The sequence below is a fragment of the Spermophilus citellus genome, assembly GCF_964194105.1.
Source record: "Spermophilus citellus genome assembly, chromosome: 14".
NCBI lineage: Eukaryota > Metazoa > Chordata > Mammalia > Rodentia > Sciuridae > Spermophilus > Spermophilus citellus.
Window position 1 is genome coordinate 56818609 of NC_138194.1, and position 25908 is coordinate 56844516.

The 25908-nt window shown below is 37.3% G+C and overlaps 1 protein-coding gene across 1 annotated transcript in view; it reads right to left on the reverse strand.

Annotated features, from left to right (window-relative positions):
- Positions 1 to 6704: 6704 nt before the first annotated feature.
- The window catches only part of CNGB3 (cyclic nucleotide gated channel subunit beta 3), a gene marked incomplete at both ends in the record, with an annotated part of 150011 nt that continues 130807 nt past the window's right edge, over positions 6705 to 25908 (reverse strand). The window contains 4 exon segments of the mRNA XM_081265730.1: positions 6705 to 6986; positions 10615 to 10640; positions 10643 to 10809; positions 11480 to 11626. Coding sequence (XP_081121856.1) covers positions 6705 to 6986; positions 10615 to 10640; positions 10643 to 10809; positions 11480 to 11626 — 622 coding nt within the window.

Here is a 25908-nt window from a genome sequence, read left to right on the forward strand (position 1 = left end):
CCCATCTTTCCCAGGAATCTCCAAACTGCTTTCCAAATTGGCCGCACCAATTTGCAGTCCCACCAGAAATGTACAAGTGTACCCTTTTCTCCACATCCTCGCCAGCACTTGTTGTTGTTTGACTTCATAGTGGCTGCCAATCTTACTGGAGTGAGATGGTATCTTAGGGTGGTTTTGATTTGCATTTCTATGACTTCTAGAGATGGTGAGCATTTTTTCATGTACTTGTTGATTGATTGTATATCCTCCTCTGAGAAGTGTCTGTTCAGGTCCTTGGCCCATTTGTTGATTGGGTTATTTGTTATCTTATTATCTAATTTTTTGAGTTCTTTGTATACTCTGGATATTAGGGCTCTATCTGAAGTGTGAGGAGTAAAAATTTGTTCCCAGGATGTAGGCTCCCTATTTACATCTCTTATTGTTTCTCTTGCTGAGAAAAAACTTTTTAGTTTAAGTTAGTCCCATTTGTTGATTCTTGTTATTAACTCTTGTGCTATGGGTGTCCTATTAAGGAATTTGGAGCCCGACCCCACAATATGTAGATCGGAGCCAACTTTTTCTTCTATCAGACGCAGAGTCTCTGATTTGATATCAAGCTCCTTGATCCATTTTGAGTTAACTTTTGTGCATGGCGAGAGAAAGGGATTCAGTTTCATTTTGTTGCATATGGATTTCCAGTTTTCCCAACACCATTTGTTGAAGATGCTATCCTTCCTCCATTGCATGCTTTTAGCCCCTTTATCAAATATAAGATAGTTGTAACTTTGTGGATTAGTCTCTGTGTCCTCTATTCTATACCATTGGTCCACCCGCCTGTTTTGGTACCAGTACCATGCTGTTTTTGTCACTATTGCTCTGTAATATAGTTTGAAATCTGGTATCGCTATACCGCCTGATTCACACTTCCTGCTTAGAATTGCTTTTGCTATTCTGGGTCTTTTATTTTTCCATATGAATTTCATGATTGCTTTATCTATTTCTACAAGAAATGCCATTGGGATTTTGATTGGCATTGCATTAAACCTATAGAGAACTTTTGGTAATATCGACATTTTGATAATGTCAGTTCTGCCTATCCATGAACAGGGTATATTTTTCCATCTTCTAAGATCTTCTTCTACTTCTCTCTTTAGGGTTCTGTAGTTTTCATTGTATAAATCTTTCACCTCTTTTGTTAGGTTGATTCCCAAGTATTTTATTATTTTTGAGGATATTGTGAATGGAGTGTTTTTCCTCATTTCCGTTTCAGAAGTTTTGTTGCTGATATACAGAAATGCCTTTGATTTATGCGTGTTGATTTTATATCCTGCCACTTTGCTGAATTCATTTATTAGTTCTAGTAGTTTCTTTGTAGACCCTTTTGGGTCTTTTAGGTATAGAATCATGTCATCTGCAAATAGTGATAATTTAAGTTCTTCTTTTCCTATTTTTATGCCTTTAATTTCTTTCGTCTGTCTAATTGCTCTGGCCAGTGTTTCGAGAACTATATTGAATAGAAGTGGTGATAGAGGGCATCCCTGTCTTGTTCCAGATTTTAGAGGGAATGCCTTTAACTTTTGTCCATTCAGAATGATGCTAGCCTGAGGCTTAGCATAGATAGCTTTTAAAATGTCAAGGTAAGTTCCTGTTATCCCTAGTTTTTCTAATGTTTTGAACATAAAGGGATGCTGTACTTTGTCGAATGCTTTCTCTGCGTCTATCGAGATGATCATATGGTTCTTATCTTTAAGTCTATTGATGTGGTGAATAACATTTATTGATTTCCGTATATTGAAACATCCTTGCATCCCAGGGATGAATCCTACTTGATCATGGTGCACAATTTTTTTGATGTGTTTGTATTCGATTTGCCAGAATTTTATTGAGGATTTTTTCATCTAGGTTCATTAGAGATATTGGTCTGTAGTTTTCTTTCTTTGAGGTGTCTTTGTCTGGTTTCGGAATCAGGGTGATGTTGGCCTCATAGAATGAATTTGGAAGAGCTCCCTCTTTTTCTATTTCCTGAAATAACTTGAAAAGTATTGGTATTAATTCTTCTTTAAAGGTTTTGTAAAACTCCGCTGTGTACCCATCCGGTCCTGGGCTTTTCTTGGTTGGTAGTCTTTTGATTGCTTCTTCTATTTCATCCATTGATATTGGTCTGTTCAGATTGTGTGTATCCTCTTGACTCAGTCTGGGCAAATCATACGACTTAAGAAATTTATCGATGTCTTCACTATCTTCTATTTTATTGGAATATAGGTTTTCAAAATAATTTCTAATTGTCTTCTGTATTTCTGTAGCATCTGTTGTGATATTGCCTTTTTCATCCCGTATGTTAGTAATTTGAGTTCTTTCTCTTCTTCTCTTCGTTAGCATGGCTAAAGGTCTGTCGATCTTATTTATTTTTTCGAAGAACCAACTTTTAGTTTTGTTGCTGTTGTTTTGCTCTTCCTTTTCTAGGGCTTTGAGATGAAGTGTGAGCTCATTTATTTGTTGGTTTTTTCTTTTTTTGAGGAATGACCACCAGGCGATAAATTTTCCTCTTAAAACTGCTTTCATTGTGTCCCATAGATTCCGATATGTTGTGTCTGCATTTTCATTTATCTCTAAGAATTTTTTGATTTCCTCCTTTATGTCTTCTGTAACCCATTGATCATTCAGTAACATATTGTTCATTTTCCATGTGATGTAGGATTTTTCCTTCCTTCTTTTATCATTGATTTCCAGTTTCATTCCATTATGATCAGATAAAATGCATGGTATTATCTCCACCCCTTTATATTTACTGAGGGTTGCCATATGGCATAATATATGGTCTATTTTTGAGAAGGATCCATGTGCTGCTGAGAAAAAAGTATATCCATTTGATGATGGTTGATATATTCTATATATGTCAGTTAAGTCTAGGTTATTGATTGTGATATTGAGTTCTATAGTTTCTTTATTCAACTTTTGTTTGGAGGATCTGTCCAATGGTGAGAGAGGTGTGTTGAAGTCACCCATAATTATTGTGTTGTGGTCTATTTGATTCTTGAACTTGAGGAGATTTGTTTTATGAATGTCGCAGCACCATTATTTGGTGCATAAATATTGATAATTGTTATGTCTTGTTGGTGAATGGTTCCTTTTAACAGTATATAATGTCCTTCTTTATCCCTTTTGATTAACCTAGTCTTGAAGTCGATTTTATTCGATATGAGGATGGCCACCCCTGCTTGGTTACAAGGACCGTGTGCATGGTATATTTTTTCCCATCCTTTCACCTTCAGCCTGTGTATATCTTTTCCAATCAGATGTGTCTCCTGGAGGCAGCATATTGTTGGATTTGTGTTTTTAATCCATGATACCAGCCTATGTCGCTTTATTGGAGAGTTTAAGCCATTAACATTCAGAGTTACTATTGATATATGGTTTGTACTTCCATCCATGTTTGATTATTTATCCTTTTTTTAAAAAAAATTAGTTTGTTTATCCATGATTATCTTTCCCCTCGCCCTCTGTCTTTACCGAGGCACTTCCTACTGATGGTTTTGGTTATTGTTTTTTATTTCTTCCTTGTGTAGTGTTTTTCTCAAGACGCTTTGCAATGCTGGTTTTCTGGCTGCAAATTCTTTTAACTTTTGTTTATCATGAAAGATTTTTATTTCGTTGTCATACCTGAAGCTTAATTTTGCTGGATACAGAATTCTTGGTTGGCATCCACTGTCTTTCAGTGTTTGAAATACATTGTTCCATGACCTTCTTGCTTTCAGTGTCTGTGATGAAAAATCCGTTGTTTACCTTATTGGTTTACCCCTGAATGTAATCTGTCTCCTTTCTCTTGTAGCTCTTAATATTTTCTCTTTGTTCTGTATATTGGATATCTTCATAACAATGTGTCTTGGCGTTGGTCTACTGTGATTTTGTGTGCTCGGTGTCCTGTATGCATCTTCAATTTGTATATCTGTTTCCTTTTTTATTTCTGGAAAGTTTTCTGTAATTATTTCATTCAGCAGGTTACTCATTCCCTTGGTTTGAATCTCTGTACCTTCTTCTATCCTGATGACTCGTAAGTTTGTTTTTTTTATGTTATCCCATAACTCTTGGATGTTTTTCTCGTGATTTTTTACCAGCCTTTCTGAGTTGGCTAGACTGTTTTGAAGATGATATATTTTGTCTTCATTATCTGACGTTCTGGCTTCTACTTGCTCCACTCTGTTAGTGATACTCTCAATTGAGTTTTTAATTTGGTTTATCATTTCCTTCATTTCTAGAATTATTGTTTGATTATTTTTTATAATCTCTATCTCCTGATAAAGATGCTTAACTTCTTCTTTTATCTGTTTATGTAATTCATTCTCAATGTGTTCTTTCGCTGCTTGAATTTGCTGTCTTGTATCTTCTTTAAGGTTCCATTCCATCTGTCTAAGGTGTTCCTTGAGTTCTTTATATGACCATTTTTCTGATGACTCTAGGTCCTCCTGAATATTTAGGCTGTCCTGCATTGTTTGTACTCCTTTTCTTCCTTGCTTTTTGAAGCTGCTCCTGTTCCTTCTTGTTCTGTTTGACTGATGAGTTACTGTTTACTCCTATAAATTTATTAGATGCTTGGGAGGAAAGGTATTAGAAGGGAAGGGAAGAATTCACTAAAGAGAATGAGAGTAAGCAGGTAGAATTCAAGGAAGGGGGGATAAGATAATTGAAAAGAAATGAAAAGACAGAAGAAGAAAAAAAGTAGGAAATAAAAAAAGAAAAAAAAATTTTAAAAAATAATAAAATAAAAAATTAAAATTAATATTAGAAGAAAAAAAATTTTAAACAAATTGTAAAAAAACATTTAAGAAAAACAACAAGAAAGAAAAATGAAAATGAAAGAAAAACCCAAATCAAAAAAGAAAGAGAAAAGAAAAAAAGAAAAAAAAAAAACTAATCAATGCAGTCTTAGAGTTTGATTAACTTCTCTTCCAGTAGGTGGCGCTGTGCCCACCAGGCCAAGTTTCTCCTGTCAATACGCGGGAACCAATCACTGTGCCGCAGCTCCTCCCAGACTGGGCGAGTCTCCAATCCTGAGTGCCTAGGGCCTCTTCTTGTGTCTAGTCACTTCCCACTTTTCCTCTAGCCAGGCCCCTCTCACGGGTGCCGCTCACCACAATACTGGCTACACGCCAGGTCTGCTGCTCCCGGGAGCCCTGTTTTCATGAACGACTGGGCACTCTCTTCCAGTTTGCCATTCCCTCAGACCCTAAGTTTGTAGAGCTTGGGGCTGAGAATCCTCAGCGAATTTTACTTGCCCTCCGGTAGCCACGCCCCCGGTAGCTGGTGCAAGAGACCTCAGCTGTCAGCCCTGGTGGGAGCGGTAGTTCCACGCCGTGGGTCCCGCGCCACCTCTGATTCCCTCGGTCTGGCTATCGTGCTCACGGGAGAGCTCGGAGGGGCCCTTACGGGAGAGCTGGGAGGGGCCCTTAAGGTTTCCCTGATGTGTGGAGAGGGAAGGCTAGGGGATTACACACCTGTAGCCGCAGGTTTCAATGAAGTTATCTCCTCCGCCGCAGTCTGATGACATCAGTTCTCTGCCATGGTGGTATCTCTTGCAAATGGCGACAGTTCGTTTCCCTTTGCCAGGCGACCAATGTAACGGGTGGGTCCTTACTGTCTCTCCCAAGCCCTGTTTCAAACCTGTGGCCATTACCTATTAAGGCTCGGTAGGCATTTACCTCCGTAGGATCAGAAGGGGCAACCAGTTGTTTCAGCAGGATGGATTAGTGCTGAGTCACAGCTGTTTGGGAAGCAGGTGAACGGGAACTTGAGTTCAGCCGATCCAGGCTCACTGTGTGTTCTGAGAGGCCCAGACTGTTTGCCCCAGATCCATGTCAGCTCAGCATTGCCTAGTGATCCTGAGCAAACAGATTTAGGTTGTTTACGACTCCCTATGCCTGCACAGCTGAAGAGGTCAGAGACTTGATCTCTCTGTGCCCGCCGCCATGTTGGAATCCCCCTTTATTGTCCAGTCTGGTTTCTCCAGTCTGACTGTTGGCCCAGAAGAGTTAGGTAGATGATGAATGAAGTTGGTACAAGGGAAACTATTAAAGTTTGTGTATTTGGAAAAGGGAATAATTTTTTCTAACATGTTTCTACAATGTGATTTTGCCAGTCAGTTTGTTAGTCCTCCTGACAATCACTGATCTTCAGTGGACTGGTCTGAAAACCCGGTGTCTCATTCAGAAGGCTCTATGGTCTCCGCTTTCTCTCTGGGGTTGATTTGATATTTTAATGACTCCTCATCCTTGTTTGAGTGGAAATCATCTGACTTTTAACCTAGTTTATTAAGATCCTATACCCCTCTATACATAGAATAGTTAGCCAAGAATAGAATTGCTCTACCAGAAATTACACACCAAGAAATGTACAAGACAAAGGATAACGAATCACCTCAGAGCCATGACCAAGCTAATCAAAATGGAAGGAAGAAGAAACATTACCAGAATAAAACATAAGGGGTGAAGGGAGCATACTACATATGCTTAGAAGAAATGGCAATTGCACAAAACTAACAACATTGGAGAATAGAAATTAAAAAAATCTTAATGCCACTACATAAAATCACACTCTCTGATAAGTCTTAAAAACTAAGCTAGGGATTTGCCTGTGGTTTTCTCAAGGGGCATAGCAAGGTCATTTCCTGTCATTAATTTAAGCTAAAATCCTGGGAACTAGCTAGATTACATCTAAAGATAATCAAACATCTATTGCTCAGCCTTTTCTTTGACTTCAATAGTCAGGACCTCCTCCCCGGCCTCTGCAGAAGGAGCCATGCTGATGATGAGTGATTGATTAGAAGTTCCTCTGGGTAAAACTGCCCTTTCAACTGAGGGGGGCATTTCCTCTCCTGCAATAGAACTTTCTTTACATTTGGATTTGTCCGGTGTTTTTTCAGCTGGCTCCCTTCCTTTATCTTCATTTTCTTTTCCTTTATCTTCATTTTCTTTTCCTTTATCCTCTTCTTCTTTGGGGGATTCACATTTTTCCTGGAAGAAGCAGTTACAAAGAATTGGTATTGAAATCATAAGCAAGGACATTGGAATCTTGATTAGCATACAATGGTTCCTGCCAAGACAAAGGCTATCAGAATTGACTGAATATGGAAATCATGTCTGACTTGCTTCTATCACTCACTAAACGTTCTGCTGTAGAATGAAGCTGAGTTGTTGCATTTGGTTTACAGGGTTAGTCTAGATTTCATTTTCTGTCCCTGACAAAGAATTCTCTTCTGACTGGTCCTCATACACTTAGATTTATTAGTCTCAATGCTCAAGGACTCTTTGCTTTTGGTTTTTGAGTTTTTACTTATTTCACTTATTTTATGAAGTTGAAATTTTAAATATTTATATTTTAATAAAACATAGTATTAACCAAATGTTATGTAAAAATACTATAGAACGTGTATTTTTTCCTTCTGCAGAAGCTCAAGGGAGACCCTCTTGGAGAAACTCATATTTCTTCCTAGCACAATTTTCTCCATTTGTCTCATGAGTGCTTAAGTTATCATTTTTGAACCTTTTATATTTAGTGTTATCTATAGAAATTTCATGGTAAAAATTCTACTAAGTTCCTTACTGGTGATGCTTGGGATAAACTTAAAAGAGGCCTTCTCAAGATGTAAATGTGCACAGGTGAAGTTGAGAATCTTTGAGGTGCCCCCCCACTTGGTTCTCAGGATTGAACCAGGGGTACTGTACCATTTATTTTGAGACAGGGTTTCACTAAGTGGCCAGGGCTGGCCTTGAACTTGTGATCCTCCTAGCTCAGCCTCCAGGGTTGCTGAGATTACAGGCAAGTGCCACCAAACCTGGCCAAAGTTGAGAATTTTAAGAAATTTAGTTATATATTTCTCTATCCTTATATGTTCTTTGTGAAAATTATTATTTCAGTATTGATATAAATGAGGCATTTGATTTATACAACACCCCTATTTTTACCACAGTGTTGTGTATGTGGAAAAGTAAGAGGTAAGTTTTAGTTTTTTGACAGTGCTTGATTTTGTGATATTTGTTTCACTCATTTCTGAAAGGTCCACAGCTGCCCATTTCTAGTAGTTTTAGAGATAATATAAATGACTAGATGTAGAAAACCTGAATTCCCATTCTGTTTCTCAATATCTGCTTTCATAGATTTATTATGAGAATCAAATAAATATAGAAACAAAAATTTAAAAAAAGGAGAGAAAAACAACATTTGAATGACTTTACATTTCTGGGAATTAGAAGCAGAAGTGGTAAAGTCTGAACACTGAGTAGTAGAGTAGTAGATTTTCACCCTACAACTAATTGTGATCTTATCCAAATTTCTTAATCTGGGTTGATAGAGCCAACCTGATATTTTCTTAAAATTGGGAGCCACCTCGTCACAAAGCCATGAAAAGATAATTTCGGCTTTACTATAAATTACTGCAAATTCTGAACCTGCTTGGAATGCCTGCCCATGCCTTGAACTCACCCATGCCTGGCTCTCTGACCAGATAGCAGCCCTCTCTGAAACTTTAGTGACGCCTCACAAATCTTGGCCTTCCCTGGCCAGATAACGACCCTCTCTGAGGCTCTAATGACCTTCATAAATTCTGATGTCGGGGCCAGCAAAAATGTAAACTATCATTTGTGTTATGCTCGTCAGAGTTCTGTTATCTGTAACCCCCCTTTGTGTAACTTTTTGGGCTATAAAGCTGGGCTGCAGGAAAGCTGCGGGTGCTGTCTTGTTCCCTCGGTTTTGGGTGGGAGAAGCAGCCCAGCTGGTCGAAATAATAAACTTGTTTTAATTTGATTTTAATTGGAGTTGTAAGGGTCCGGAGAAAGAGACCACACAAGAGACTGACTTCATGCAATTGGCAAGGGGGGATTTATTGGGGATCCATTCCAGCGCGCTGGGGCTTCGTGCTCACTCAAGAAGGGAGAGCAGCCCAGAGCCCAGAGCAGAGGTCAAGCGGAGCTTAAGTACACTTTTTGGAGAGGGTGGGGGGCTTTGCATACATCAGAACAAATCATCATGAGGCACGGGAAAATTGAACAACAACTCTGAGTCAGGATTAGTACATTCATTGGCGGGAACAATCAGGGCAGGGGTGATTGGTCATTTATAAGCGGGGTACAAATTTAAACGGATTGGTTTTGGAGCCTAGATGCTTACGTGCCATGCTACCTGGAGCCCTTAGCTATTAAACAACCAGGGAATCAATGGAGATATTTACTGGGCAGTTCCCGCATTGTCCTAACAACTCACAGAGATTACAGGTTCCGGGGGTAGCAGAGGAATTTTAACAATACCTAGTCTTTTACACTTTAACTCAAGCTTTTGCAGCTTGGAATCAGCTTAGAAATTTTACCTTTACAGAGTCAGTGGTCTTTTCTTGTGTCCTGGTCTAACAGGGTCTTGGTTTTTTCTTTAACATGAAGGACTTGGATTAAATCTGTAATTTTTGACTTGAAATATTTTTAATATATATTGATTGTTTATTAAAAATTTTATTGGCAGGTTGGTAAAATGGCTTGTATATTTATATTATATATATTTATATATATAATGGCTTGTATATTTATATATATATATGCTTATATACCTATATATATGTGTGTGTGTGTGTGTGTGTACTGTTGATTCTCATTGCTCATCAAAGTTTTGTTTTATAAAGTCGCCATGAACATGTGAACTAATGCTGAACATCGCTCCTAGGGTGAGGTTCCTATATGCCTAGGGCCACACCATTTTTGTCAACTGATCAGTACATAACTGCTTCATATATGTTTCTGTTTAGGGCTTATTTATTTATTTATTCATTCATTCATTCTGAGGATTGTACCCAGAGATGCTCTACCACTGAACTACAACTCCAGCCTTTTTATTGAGACAGTGGCTCCCCAAGTTTCCCAGGCTGGCTTTGAACTTGCCATCCTCCTGCCTCAGCCTCCTAAGTTGCTGGGATTACAGTCATGTACCACCATGCTTGGCTTAGAGATACCTTATCTAATGTATTAATTTGATGAATTCATTACATTGAACTCATGGACAAAAAAACACTAGTGACTAAATGAAACTTACTTAACACATATATTTTCTCTGTAAGGCATTTTTGCATTTAGGAGCTTTAGATGCCAGCACTACACTTGGGAACCATTTTAAAAAGCAAAATATCTCTCTTTTTCTCACTCTTACCGCCCCACCCACAAGTACTACACAATTCAAAAAAATATGGCACCAAATAGATTGCATAAATGTTACTAATTTATAGTGTTTTAAGGGCTGAAACAAGAAGGTAGAGTGTCTCCTTGTTTGACCTTGGAGGGAAGTGTATGTAGCAGGCAACTCGAGTTTATTGCCACTCTGCATGTGCACTTGTCTGCAAATGACCACAAAAGCCTCATGAGTATTGATTTGGGGCCAGAAATAAATTATAATGAGAAGGCAGATTCACAAATAGAATCCATAAATGATGAGGACCAACTGTATTTAAATACAATGAACCGAGGAGTACTACATGTGATGGTATGTAGGGACACAGTTCAAAGAATAATAAATGCTATATACAAAGGAGTAATCATTAGTATTAGATTCTCCCAAATTATCCTACCAGCTGAAGTGGAATTAGAGTGGGAGCTCTGTTATTACTTCCCTCAATTGATTCTGCTTGTTACCTGAGCTTCTTGTTCTCTCTTCAGTTTGAGCAGTCTTCCAATATCTCCTGTCCCTCCCAGGAGAGCTCTAAACATTTTTGGTGTCTTTTCTTTTGGTTGAAAGAGAAAGGCAAGGCCTTTTCTTGGAGGGGTTGCTTCTTTGTTTGCACCCTTCTGCTTTAGAAGCACTCTGTAGTCAGGAGAGGAAAACAGTTTTAGGTAGCTCTGTGAGAGTTTTCTGACAAAATCTACCATAAAATATGTAATTTTTTCTACCTGTCAGCTTTCAATGGGTTCTAGCATTAACAGCTGTACTTAAGCATATCTCATGAAGAGAGTTGATAGCAATCATGCCAAATTTATCCTCAGCTTAGATTTTATACAGTAAAACCAACTGTGTCAAACTCTATTGGGCGTTTTATTTTTTTGTTTTTTATACTGAGGTTTGAACCCAGGGTGATTTACCACTGAGATACATTTTAATCTCTTTTTATTTTTTATTTTGAGAAAGAGTCTCACTAAGTTGCTGGGGGGGGGTCTCCCTAAATTTCTGACACTGACCTTGAACTTGTGATTGTCCTGAATCAGCCTTCTGAGTTTCCGGGATTATGGGTCCCTACCTCTATTGTCTTTGTTCTTTTTTTGGGTGGGGGGAGGCAGGGATTGAACCCAGGGACATTTAACCACTAAGCCACATCCCTAGCCTGTTTTATTTTGACACAGGATCTTCCTTAAGGCCTTGCTAAATTGCTAAGGCTGGCTTTGAACTTGCCATCCTCCTGCCTCAGCCTCCTGAGCCACTGGGATTATAGGTGCACATCACCATGCCTGGTTCCTCTATTGGGTTTTTAAAGGTTTACCTAGCTTTCTTCATGAGGAGCTTTTCAGAATCTGGATAATGTACTAGAATTTCTTGGAGGGTCTTTTTGTCCAGAGTTAGAAGATTGGCAAACCCATGGGCCACCACATTGGCAGTTCGACGGTTTCCTCCTCCTGATGCCAGAAGGCTGTAAGAGAGAAAAATGAGTCTTGGCCACCAGTTTCACTCTTACCTCGTGGAGACCTTTTGAAAAATAAATAACAATTATTATTCAGTACATTTGTTGTCCATAACATTGGCCTCATATTCAGGTGAAAATACTTATCCCACCCAAGTGAAAGTATTTTCCCTAATGCAATCCCTCAAACCCTCCTGTTTTATCTAAAGGAGATGGAAAGCTAAGAAACACCTGGAAGATCACAGCACAAGGACACATACCCCTAAAGACTGATGCTTACAAGACTTTAGGTTGTCTTCTCTCCCTTACACGTTGCCTTCCCCACAACAGCAGGACACCTATATAATAATGGTGAGTTATAGCTGAAGCAGCTTCAAGATGCAAACTCCCTCTGATGAGGAATACTTAAGAAAGCCAAGTATTCCTTTTGCTTTCTTAAGAAGACAAAAACAGGGACATAAGAGGAATTTGAATCTTCTGACATCTATGCTATAGCAAACATTAACGTAGCCCAACTCCTGGTCAGATTAGCATAAAAGTTCACACAAAAGGCGAATTCTACCTTCATTTCTATGATCTGGCACATCATTTCTGCTTTCAACAATGATTACAGGGAATGTTAGAGGGCAAGAAAAAAAATGCAGTCTGACGAAACAAAGCTAGCATTAGAAACAGGTTGAGATTGCACAGCTGCCAGAACTCCTAGGCAGTGAAAATAACAACAACAAAAACCATGGTTAATATGTTAAAAAATCTAATGGGAAAAGTAGATGACATGCAAGAACAGGTGAGAAGTGCAAGCAGACAGGTGAAAATGAAATGACAGAATCCAAAGGAAATGATAGATTTAAAAATAACTGTAGCAGAAATGAAGAATGCTTCTGACAGACATATCAGTAGACTGGTCCAAGAAAGAATCCGTGAGAGTTTTAGTCAGCTTTTTCATTACTGTAATCAAAAAACCTGACAAAAACAATTAGAGGAGGAAAAGTTTATTTGGGGACTCATGATTTCAAAGGGTTCAGTCCATTGACAGCTTGCTCTATTCCTGGGGGCCCAAGGTGAGGCAGAACATCATGGTGGAATAATGTGGCAGAGGAGAGCAGGTCAGGACATGGCCACCGAGAAGGAGAGAGAGGAAGGGAGGGAGGGAGGGAGGGAGAGAGAGAGAGAGAGAGAGAGAGAGAGAGAGAGAGAGAGACTGACTTACTTCACTAGGGACAAAATACATGTCTCAAAGGCATGCCCCCAATGACCTACCTTCACCAGTCACACCCTACCTGTCTTCAGTTACTGCTCACTCATTGGGTTAAGGCTCTTATAACCCAAACATTTCACCTCTAAACCTTGCACTGTCTCACAAATGAGCTTTTGAGGGACACCTCATATCTAAACCATAACAGGGAGCTTAAAGATATATTTATAGAAACTTTCCAGGCTGAAATGTGGAAGATTAAACAGAACTGAAAATAAAGAACTGTGAGATAATTTTGAAAGCTGAAATGTACACATAATTGAAGCGCCCTAAGAAGAACAAAAGACATATTTGAAATAATAATGGCCCAGAAATTTTCCAAACAAAGGAACTATTCCCGGGCATATCATATTCAAACCACAGGAAACCAAAGACAAAAAGAGAAAATATGGAAAGACTCCAGAGGGAGGAAAATGTCTAAGCTGCAGAGAGACAATGATGAAAATTACAGAAGATTTCTCATCAGGAATCATGCAAACCAGAGAGTGGAGTGAAATATTTAAAATGTCCAAAGAAAAAAACTACTAATTTAGAATTTTATATCCAATGAAATTATCCTTCAAAAGTAAATAAGAAACAAAGATTTTTCCCAGAATAAGAAAAAATGAGGGAGATCTGTCTGGCAGGAAATGGTAAAGTTTTCAGGGAGAAGGAAAATCATATAGATGAGGAACTCTGTTCTATGCAAAGAAAGGGAGAACAGTGGAAAAGGAGGAAATGAAGGTAAAATAATGTTATGATTTAGATGTGAGGTGTCCCCTCAAAACATGTGAGACAATGCAAGAGGGCTTAGAGGTGAAATGACTGGGTTATGACAGCCTTTTCCCAATAAGTGCATTAATCTGCTCATAGGGATTAACTGGGAATGTGGGGTGTGGCTGGAGGAGGTGGGTCATTGGGGGGCATGCCTTTGGAGTATATATTTTTGTACCTGGTGACTGGAGTCACTTTGCTTCCTAGTGTCATTTCCTGAGCCATTTTCCTCCACCACACTCTTTAATCATGGTGTTCTGCCTCACTTAGGGCTCAAGAGCAATGGAGCTAGCTGTCTGTGGATTGAGACCTTTGAAACTGTGATTGTCAAATAAACATTTCCTTCTCTAAAATTGTTTTCATCAGGTCTTTTGGTAGCAGCAGTGAAAAAAGCTGACAAAAACAAATGAAATATTTTATTTTTCTCATTAAGATATCGAAAAGATAATTATTCAACAGAGTAGCAGTGTATGTGGTAATATTAGCATATGGGTAAATAAAATGAGTGATAATGTCATAAGGGATGGAGGGATGGACTGGAAATGCTCTGTCCTAATGTAACAGTTCTACATGTGAAGTATTTTCGTGTTATTGAAGATAGGCTTAAATTAGCTGAAAATGTACATTGAAAACTTTAGGGCAGCTATTTAACTTAAGAAATAAGTATAATTTGTATGTTAAGAGGGGAAAGAAAACGGAATCACATAAAATGTTCAATTAAAACCACAGCAGGAAGGAAAGAAAAGAGAGGTGAGAAACCTAATGTAAGGCCACCTTAGGGCATCAGAGTTGGCCACTTATCTGAACCTGACACTGAGGATGGGATTGGGGAGGGTAGTCCAGGAATCTCCAGACCCCTTAAGAATGAAATGACTTCTTTAAGACAGAAGATATACTCTTGAATCCTAAATCGTGACTATATTAATGCCTACTAATTTTGCTCACTGATTTTACCTTTCAATTATTTTGCTACATGGCAAAAACCACTACTTTAGTCCTTTCCTAAGGTTCTTTTCAAACCAGAAAAAGACAAGATAAATCAAAATTTACCCCTTCTATCTCTATATCTATGTATCATTCTATTATCTATCATCTGCCATCATAATCATTTTTTTCACATTTATTTACTTGAATTCCTATCTCCTTTGCTACATATCTCTGATATTAATATTCAAAGGACAACAATTAGATAAATTGATTTCATTCATTTTCCTGAAGCCTTGAACACAGGGTGTTCCAGTAGTTAGGCAGTGCTGGATGGCATTAGGGAGCTTAATTTGAACCTGACCATGCCTCTGTGAGTATGTCAGACTAAAAGAGGAGAACGGAAATAACATATTTAAATGTCAGGTTATTTTGAGATTTCTCAAGCTTTAATTAAACTTGCCTACAGGTTACACGTTTGGAGTGCTTGATGAGTTTTTGAACGGAGGAAATAGTCTGTCTGCCAGATGGATTTTGCCCAAACTCTCTCAGCAATGTTTAAAATAGCATCTTTCCCCACTCTTGTCCACAAAATGCTTCTCTAGCATTCCACCAATGGAAAGTTTCACTCATTAAATTGCTTAGTAAGGAGGTCCCTAAATATTCCCAACCCCACATAGAGTTTCTCAAAGAGTCCATGCTGGAGGACAAATAGGAGGTTAATGTGAAAAGTCCCCAGGTTAAAAAAAAGTGTGAATAGAGCAATGGACCAGGGAAACAAAGGAATTGATTCTAATCCTAGACCCATCTCTGTTTGCTGTGACCTTAGACAGTAACTCAAGGACTTTTGAATCTTCAATTTAATCATTTCAAGTACTGATTAAGTCTCTACTGTGTATTCAACATAGTGAGGTGAAGGAGGGAAAGGGGAGAATTATTAAAGCATGGAATGAGTTTGTGAAAAGAATGCAGGCTTTAGAATCAAATAACTCTACCATTCCAAATAATACTATTTATTAAGGTGTATCTATGAACAGGTTACTAATCTCTCCCATGGAAAGAAAGCCATCTTTAATAACTGTTATAGGATCTGATTATCTTCCAGAAGAACTAGCTATTTGCAGAATGCTGACTTTGAATTATGAAGAAGCTACAATTAGATAAAAATTCTGTCTGAGCAGTTTTAAACCCTACTGTGTGGTGTGCAGCTAGACATCAGGCTACTTATTTTGGAATAGTGTGCTAAATTTGGGTGAGTGAACCAAAATGGTTGTGTGCATGTCACAGAGAGAGAGCATATGCAAAGTCTATGTGAGAGAACCTGTATGTGTAAATGTGGGCAACAAACAGCACTTGGACACACCCCTACACACACACACACACACACACACACACACACACCTACAATTTGAAAGTGCTTTCCAAAGTTCATGTATAGAAACATGTTTCTAAAAGTCATATGTTAATGATATTTGGAGGTGGGGGATTTGGGCAGCTAATTAGAATGAGATGAGGTCATACAGATGGGGCCCTCATGATGGCATAAGCAGCTTAATAAGAAGAGCCTGCATGCTTGCTCTATCTGGCCATGGGATACCTCTGCCAAGTTATGATGTAGCCAGAGGGCCCTTTCCAGATACGGAGAAGATGCTGATGCCTACTTGTATTTGCCTACTGGGGAAGCACATCCCAGAACTGTGAGCCACATAAACTTCTATTCTTTATGAATTACCTAATTTCAGGTATTTTGTTATAGCAGCAGAAAATGGACTAACACACATGCATAAATAGCATATATAATATATAGGCATATGTGTGTGTATTGTTTTTCAGAAAGAGCTAGAAAAATTCATATAATCTCTAGTCATTCACTAATTCCAAGCTTTTATTCAAGGCTGCCACACATGGCCTTTTATGTGCTGCCAGTTAGAAAGAACAATATTCCAGTACTGTTTTGAAATTTCACATGAATGCAAAATAATTGAATTTATATATTTCTAAAATATTGTATTTTAAAAGTCTAATAGTATGTTAGTAAAGAAATTCGATAAATATGGTAATTTTGCCATTCATATGCTGTGTTTTTTTGGGGAAAGTTTTGCTTATTATTAAGAAAAATAAAGGAGAAATTAAACAGGAAAGGAAATAATTTGCTGTTCTAAGCAAAAAAGCAATGCTGGAGGCATCACAATATCCAACTCCAAATTATACTACAGAATTATTGTAATTAAAACTTCATGATACTAGTACAAAAATAGACATATAGACCAGTGGTACAGAATAGAAGACACAGAGACAAACCCACACATGTATGGTCATTTCCTTGACAAAGGAGCCGAAAACATATGTTGGAGAAAAGATAGCCTTTTAACAAATGGTGCTGGGGAAATTGGTTATCCATATGTAGAAGAATGAGACTAGATCCTTATTGCTCATCCTGTCCAAAAGTCAACTCAAAATGGGACAAAGACTTAGGAGTTAGACCAGAAACCATGCAACTTCTAAAAGAAAACAAAGGATCAACACTCCAACATATTGGCACAGACAACACTTTCTCAGTAGGATCTCTAAAGCTCAGGAAATAATGCCAAGAGTTAGTAATTGGGATGACATCAAATTAAAAAGCTTCGGTACAGCAAAGGAAACAAAGAATATGAAGAGAGAACTTACAGAATGGGAGAAAATCTTTGCCAGCTACTGTTGTGATGGAGGATTAATATCCATAATATATAAAGAACTAAAAAAAAATTATGCCCCCAGCCCCCCAATTAATAAATAAACTAAACAGACACTTCTCAAAAGAAGAAATTCAAGTGGCCAACAAATGTATGAAAAAAATGTTCAATATCTCTAGCAATTAGAGAAATGCAAATTAAAACTACTCTAAGATTTTATCTCACTCCAGTCAGAATGGCAATTATCAAGAATACAAGCAATAATAAGTGTTGGTGAGGATGTGGGTAAAGAGGTACACTCACACATTGCTGGTGAGACTACAAATTAGTGCAACCCATTTGGAAAGCAGTATGGAGATTCCTCAGAAAACTTGGAATGTAACTACCATTTGATCTAGCTATCCCACTTCTCAGTTTATTCCCCCCAAAACTTAAAATCAGCATACTACAGTGATGCACTACATCAATGTGTATAGTAGCTCAATTCATAATAGCTGAATTATGGAATCAACCTAGATACCCTTCAACAGATGAATGGAAATACGGTGTATCTATACACAATGGAATATTTACTCAGCCTTAAAGAAGAATGAAATTATGGCATTTGCAGGTAAATGGATGGAGTTGGAGAATATCATGCTAAGTGGAATAAATCAATCCCCAAAGACCAAAGACCAAATGTTTTCTCTGATATGTGAATGCTGATCCATATTGGGGGGTTGTTGGGGAAGAATGGAGGAACTTTTGGGTTGGGCAGAGGGGAGTGAGGGGAGGAGAGCGAATGTGGTGTGGGAGTGGGAAGGATGGTGGAATGAGATGGACATTGTTACTTTATGTACATGTATAATTGCATGAACAATGTAACTGTATCATGTACAGCCAGAGAAATGAGAGGTTGTGTTCTATTTGTGTACAAAGAGTTGAAATGCATTCTGCTGTCATGTATAACTAATTGGAACAAATTTTAAAAAGATGACATTGAAAAAAAAAAGAATACAAACAATAATAAATGCCAGAGAGGATGTGGAGAAAAAGCAGCACTTTTACACAGTTGATAGCTTGCATATCAGTATAATCACTCTGGAAATCAATAAGGAGGCTTCTTAAAAGACTAGGAATGAAATCACCATATGACCCAGCTCTTTGATATTACCCTAAAGAGTTGGTGATCTTACTATAGTGATACGTGCATATCCATATTTATAACATCACAATTCACAATAGCAAACTATGGATCTAGCCTAGATGTCCATCAATGGATGAATGGGTAAAAGATTAGCAAATAACAACAACAACAACAACAATAATAATATCCATAATGTAACATTTATAGCTTATATTATTGAGTACTTACTATGAATCAGTTTTCTAAGGTCTTTTTATTAACTCAATTAAGGCTTTTTCAATCCTATAGGATAGTTACATGTTATTGTGACTTCATTTGACTGATGAAGAAAGAAGTCTCAGTTGAGTAACTTGCTCATATCTACACAAAGGAGTTTAATTTAGCCATAAAGAAGAACAAAATGATGAAATGATGGGTGACAGGTGTATTGTACAATTCACTGTATTTTAAACTTTTATGTAACAAAACATTTGTATCAAAATAAAAATCTGATCTACAAAAAGGAAGAAAGAAAGAAACAAAGAAAGGAAGAAAAGAAAGAAAGAAAGAAAAAGAAAGAAAGAAATTAGAAAAAAGAAAGAAATTGTGTGCTTGATGTTTTGATAACTAAAAGAAATGGGAATATCTCCTAAAATAATATGAACCAATTGTGGAAGTAAAATAAAAATGAAAATGAGGACATAAAATAGGATTTATTTTAAAAGCCAAATTTAGCCACAGGAGTGTTTCAGATTTAGTTTTAAGCCAGTTATATGATAAAAATCGATCAATTCTTGGTTTTAAGATAGAAATAATCTCCCAAGTTTTTAATCAAGAGGCTACTCTGTAAAATGATGGAAAACTTTTTATTCCCACAACAGACACAACAGTGAATTTGCTAGGATTATTTTAATAGGCTCTTCATTAAAGGCTGTGTTTCATTCTCTAATTCAGTAAGAGTAATTCTGTGGATGGTGTGGGGTAGGTTAGTACAGTGCATTTCATATACCCAACTATCTCTTTGTTGCTCTGGAAATGATTCACAGCACCATTTAGAATATTCGGAGAAACAAATAATACTTAAATATTGTCTTTCTCAGATGGGCTTATTTATTGATCTATTTTCTGGTGTTGTGGGGTGGAACCCAGGGCCTGGTGCATACTAGACAAGGGTTTTACTACTGAGGTACACCCCCAACTCACTGGACTTTGATAAGAAGTTTTTTTGTATGAGTTCGAGATTGCACAGATTATTGTGCTTTGGAGGTCAATCATGCAGGGAAGGATAAAGAGTTCACTGTATAAATAAAAGGAAAAGGAAAAAAATAAATTAGACATAAATTAAGACTATATTGAAATGTATAGTTCCACAACAGGCTGATGATTAACATTTGCCCTCAAGCTGTTCGTAATCTAGGAAGGGTGTGAGTGCATGTCAAGACATCCAGATTAGCTAATAATAATAATAATAATAATAATAATAATAACAACAACAACAACAACAACAACAAGAATAATATCCATAATGGTAACATTCATAGTTTATATTACTGAGTACTTACTATGAATCAGATAGTTTTCTAAGGTCTTTTTATTAACACAATTAATGCTTTTCAATCCTATCGGATAGTTATATGTTATTGTGACTCCATTTGACTGATGAAGAAAGAAGTCTCAGTGGAGTAACTTTCCCAGAGTCTCACAGCTCCTATATCATAGCATTGAGACACAAACCTAGTCAGGTATTCCTCTTAGAAAGATACACCCAATTTAGAATGTTTGATGTTTTGATAACTAAAAGAAATGGGAATATCTCCTAAAATAAAGACAATTTTAATCTTAAATGCCTTTTCTCATGTAGAATTATTTCCCAGAATAGAAATAAAACTAACTCTAAATGCTATCAGTGGAAAAAAACATCACATCCAATGCTGAGTCAAGGGCTAAAACTTCAAACATTTGTTCCCATTAAGCAAATTTCCAACTGCGTCATATTTGGGGGACATAAGGTTAGATCACCTGTGTAGATTTTTTCTGAAATATTCTTTTATTTTTGTCAGTGTTATTGGGGGAACACTTTGTTCCTTGGTAATTTTACAATTTTACTAAGAATAAATTCTAACAAAACTTTTGTGGGTTAGCAAATATCACAGGATGTTCTAGGGTCACCTCTGCTGGGCTTCTTGATCTTTGCAGATACTTTGATATTCATAAAACTATGTACTGAATGGCAAACACATGTTAGCCTAGATATATATTTATATATTTTTTGAGGAGCATCTGCACACATGTATTTTTAACAAAGTTGGAGAGTTAAGATGTCATGGATATAAAACACCTGGTCCCCTTTTCTTGACCAGGTCTTGATTTCAGAGTTGAATTGGTTTTCGAGAATTAATTAAATAATGAAGAATCCTGGTAAAAATTTTAAGGAAGGAGTGAGTAGAAAAATAATAATATGTACTCTGTACTTCATGACCTACTTACTTATCTCCCTTCAAATGCCCACAGAAATATTTTACTATGATAGTTTGGCTAGAAAACACTATATATCAAATGAGCTAATATGTTAGCCCAGGTAAATGCTTGTTGGGAGTCAAAACAGCTAGCAATGTCATGTATTTGTGAAAAGCTTATAGTTTTTTGACATGTTTTTTCCTCATGAATCCCCTGTATCTTCTGACTTAACAACCAAACCAATTTGGTAAAGTAGGTTTCTGCATATAATTACAGACATTGAAACTAAAGTCCAGAATCAGGTGAATTGTTCAAGAGCAAATAATTCAGAGTTTTATCATTGATATTGAAACCTAAGATGAGAGCTAACTTCAAGTCAAGAGTCAGCTTCCTTAAACCACAATTTTGTAACTCCAAAGAAGTAATTTTTTTAAGTTATTAGAAATTGAACTCTGGGGTGTTCAACTACTGAGCTACATCTCTAACTCTTAACCTTTTAATTTTTTTTTTAATCTTGAGACAGGGTCTCAGTAAGTTGCCTGCACTGGTTTTAAACTTATGATCCTCCTGTCTCAGTGTCCAGAGTTGCTGGATTACAGATAGGTGCCACCACGCCCAGTGTGTGGTTGATTCTAATGATACAGACTTGCCAATGGACTTTAGGAAAAGTAAACAAGGGAATCAGTCCATCAGGCTGGTGCTATAAATTATGTAAAGTTATGAATCTCTGCTCCCTCTCTACTTTTCCAAATGGTGGTACAAGAGCCTTAATTTCGCATTTCACCAAGTCACTTCAGGAGGGATTCTGAGAGTATTTAAACATACGTTTAAAAAATGATACTGATAGTATATTTGTTCAGAGTAATATTTGGGACTTAACATGAGTTATGTTTTTTACTCTAAACAAAAAGGTGCTACATAACCAGAGTCTAAATTCCAAACTAGAGAAAATATAAATGCATATTTTTAAATAGATATCATTCACAGTTTTAAAATAGGAAAAAAATGGAAATGAAGAGCTTTCTCCCCAATATTAATCAATCAAATATGCCCACCCTTGCTCATATCTGTATCTATTATTTCAGCTTTTTTAGGAAAGGAAGAAGAAAAAAGATAATAGAGTTATTTTGATGAAGAGTAAGGATATTGAATTAAAACAGTCTACACATCTCCCTGGCACCCATATTTTAAAAAATCTCCAGGCAATATAGGCAAAATAGCTTGAAGAGAAAAACAGAGACAGAATTAGTTTTCAAAATATTTGGGCTTTTCACAATGATAAATATCAATAAATATCAAAACAAAATCCTCAGAATGGGCTATTTGATAAAGATAACGTGAAAAGACAAAAAAATTTTGAATGAAAACCAGATTATCTAAAACACATAAAAATATGTCAATACTTAAATTCTACTCAATAACTACCCACATAACAATATATGTTGAAAAAGGGATGGTAAACAAAGAAAGATGTACAGACAGAAAATGATCACATTCATGAAAATAAATAGGCCCATTGGAAATTCATTCACTTAGGGAATATTTATCAAGATGTTTTGTTTTCTAGGCATCATTTCGGCAAATGCAAATTAAAAACAACCTATTAAAATGTAAAACCAATGAGAAAAATAAAGTAATACCAGCAATGCTGAGGAAAAATAGCTATACATTTCTGTTTGCATTGTAAATTGGTTCAGTCTTTTTCTGGAAAATAATTTGCTCATATATTAAAAGAGTTATAGAAATGTTTTTACCTTTTGACCTACTTATTCTACTTTTGGGAATAAACCTCAAAGGCATAACTTAAAGAAAAAGTAATTTTACAAAGATAAATATAGTATGCTATTCTTAATAATAAAAAAACTGACAAAAAGCACACAAGGCTGAATATGCATATTCATGACAAAAATGAATGTGTATTTGTACATTCACAAAGATAGGAAGATAATTACATTCACTGATTTATTAAATAATTATTTATTAGGCATTTATGTGGGCCAAGGCCTGTTCTAAGGGCTAGGAATAGAATGCAGAATGAATGACACATGATGTCCATCAGGATTTCTTGCAGCCTGCTCAGTGACATTGTGCAAAGTAGAAAAATGTGGCTTCTCTGGGCATGTGTAGTCCCCATAGGTGCAAAGCTTGCCTGAAGAATTCCTCCTTTTGCAATGTAATAAGCACCTTTGCACGAGGGAGAGAACAGCAGCCAGGACTCTTGGTTCAAGAGTAGAATGTGGGTTGGACTCCAGCCCTCCTAACCCATCACTGGACATCCTGGTTCAGAGAATGCAGTTGGCACAGCAACACAAGGTAGCTCTGGCTCTTCCAATTTAGGAAGGAAAGAAATACATTGAAGAAATAAATGCACCAGTGAGTTTATAGCTACAAAGATAAGTGCTCCCAAACAAGGCAATATAGTTCAAGAAGAGCGTATAGCGAGGTATCATGTGCATTATGATGAACACCCCAAATGACCTGTAGAGGTCTCTAGAGTGGGAGAAGGAAGTAAAACCTGAAAGAAGCGGAGATCCAGATAGAGGAGGTGGTGGGGGATATCCAGACTGAGGTAGCAGCATGTGCACAAGACTTCCTATATTTGGATGGAGGATGGCACATTCAAAGAGCTGAAGGAGAGCAGCAGGATATCTGGACTGAAGGTATGACCTGAAGTAGAGAGGTCAGCAGGGCTAGATTCTGCAGGATTTTTAAGTCAGGTTAAGAATTTTGCACTTATTTCTAAGAATGGCATGAAAGCATTGACTGATTTTAGATAGAAGGAGAGTGACATGATCAGATCTGTCCTTCCAAAGGATTGCTTGGCCACTTGCAGTAGGTCACTGCAGATGTCCTGTAAGAGGTGGAAGTGGTTTGGACTAAAGGGGTAGTAGTGGAGAAGGTAAGATGCCAGTGATTTGAAACACACATAGGAGGGTGAGATCAGCTGGTCTTGGAGATAGACGGGGCATGTAGGTGAAATAGAGGGAAGTATCAAGAAAATTCCTCTTTTTTCCCCACTAATATTTCATAGGTTAACAATTCAAGTCTTTTGGATAGTATTAGTTTCCTAGGGTTCCTGTAATAAATTACCATAAAATAAGTATCCTACAGCTGCAAAAATGTATTCTTTCATAGTTCTGGAGGCTACACAAACTCAAGGTGTCAGCAGAACTGTGTTCCTTTTCATGACTCCAAAGAAAAATCTTTTCTTGCATCTGACAACTTCTGGTGGCCCCAGGCATTGCTTGCCTGTGCTGCTTCTTATCTTCACATAAATGCCTCTTCTGTTTCTTATAAGGACAAGTGTTTTTTGATTTGGGACCCATTCAGATAATCCAGGATCATATTATCTTGAGGTTCTTATCTTAATGATATCTACAGAGACCCTTTTTCCAAATAAGGTCATATTTACATGTTCGAAGTTTAGGATATGGACATATCTTTGTTGGGGTCACTCTTTACCTCACTATAGACATAATGTGCATTATGATGAATGCCCCAAATGACCTTTACATATGCTGTGGTAGGGGCTACCAGAACTTAGCTATGTGCGCACATCATTGTCTCCATATATCATTTGAGGAGCACTGAAGGGTTTGTCCTCCATTTCCAAGTGCTAGTTTAGATCATAAGTGTCCCCTGAAAGTTCATGTGTTAAACTTGGTCCCAGGGTGATGCTATTGGTGGACACTTTAAGAGGTGAGGCCTAGTAAGAGGTCTTTGGGTCATTGGGTGTGTACCCTTGAAGAGGACGGTGAGATCTCTGCCTCTTCCTTTCTTTCTCTCTCTCTCTCTCTCTCTCTTTTTTTCCTGGCAATAAGGTGAGTGGTTACTCTGCCACATGTTCCCGCCATGATACTGCCTTACCACAGGCCTAAACACAGTGGGCCAACTGATCATGGTCTCAATCCTCTGAAACAATGAACCAAAAGAAATTGTAATAATTTCCTTTTTCTGAGTTGACTATGTTTGGTGTCTGTTATGATGATGGGAAGCTGATGAACATCCCAAATAACTTCAAGTAATTACCAAGTCTGAAAGGCATACTGGTCCTTGGGAAGCCTCTGTGTTCCAGAGTGTCCTGTGCATACTCTCATCGTCAGATGTAATCCATGCATTTAATCACCTGGCATTGAAGTCCCTCATTTACTTAACTCACTTGTTTGTAAGGCATTGAGGGAAACAAATGTATTCACCTTTGCATCCTCATGGTTGGCACTGTGCCTAGAAAAGAAGGGATTCTATGACCTTCTTTGAGGCACTTCACATTAGACTATAAGTGGTCCTGAAATTTTTTTTTTGTTTCTATCAAACCACAGTTAACTCTCTCTCTCTCTCTCTCTCTCTCTCTCTCTCTCTCTCTCTGTGTGTGTGTGTGTGTGTGTGGTGCTGGAGATGGAACCCAGGGCTTTATGCAAGTTATACAAGCAGTCCACCAACTGAACTATCGCCTCAGCCCACAATTAACTACTTAATTAATTCAAGATTACTAAATGGCTGATGCACAATTTTTAATGGAGCCAGGCTATAAATAAAAACCACCACATATTGTCTAGTTTTCATGTAGCTGCTGGTAACATATAAATTCTTATATTTTAATAGCTCAGTCTGTTGGAAAGACCCATCTGAATAAATTACCTATAAATCAGTAGTAGTTACTATAATAAATGCACACATGAAATATTATGGGGGCAAAGAACAGGGAGCTGCTATTTGTTTTGGGGATAGTTAGAAATGACTTCCAAGAGATGACATATAAATCGGTTCTTGAAGGATGAGTGAGCAGAAATTTTCCAGGGGGAGAATATTCCAAAGTGAGATGGAACTGGTTGGGAATTCTATTGGAACCATAATAGCAATACAAGAGTGAAAATTCAGTCATTTCAAGAATAATGGGATTTTCTTTTCTTTCTTTCTTTTTTCTTTTTTTTTTTAACAGATGCAGAAGGCAGATAAAGAAGTGGTTAATTATATTGAGGGAATAAGACTTGATACTAAATGTACATGTAAGGCTAACGATGGAGGCAGAACCACCATGAGGCCATCCCTCAGCAGATTCTGGGTCTTTCTTTTTAAAAATGGGGTGCCTGCACTCTTTGGATGTTGATTAGAAATGTGGTCT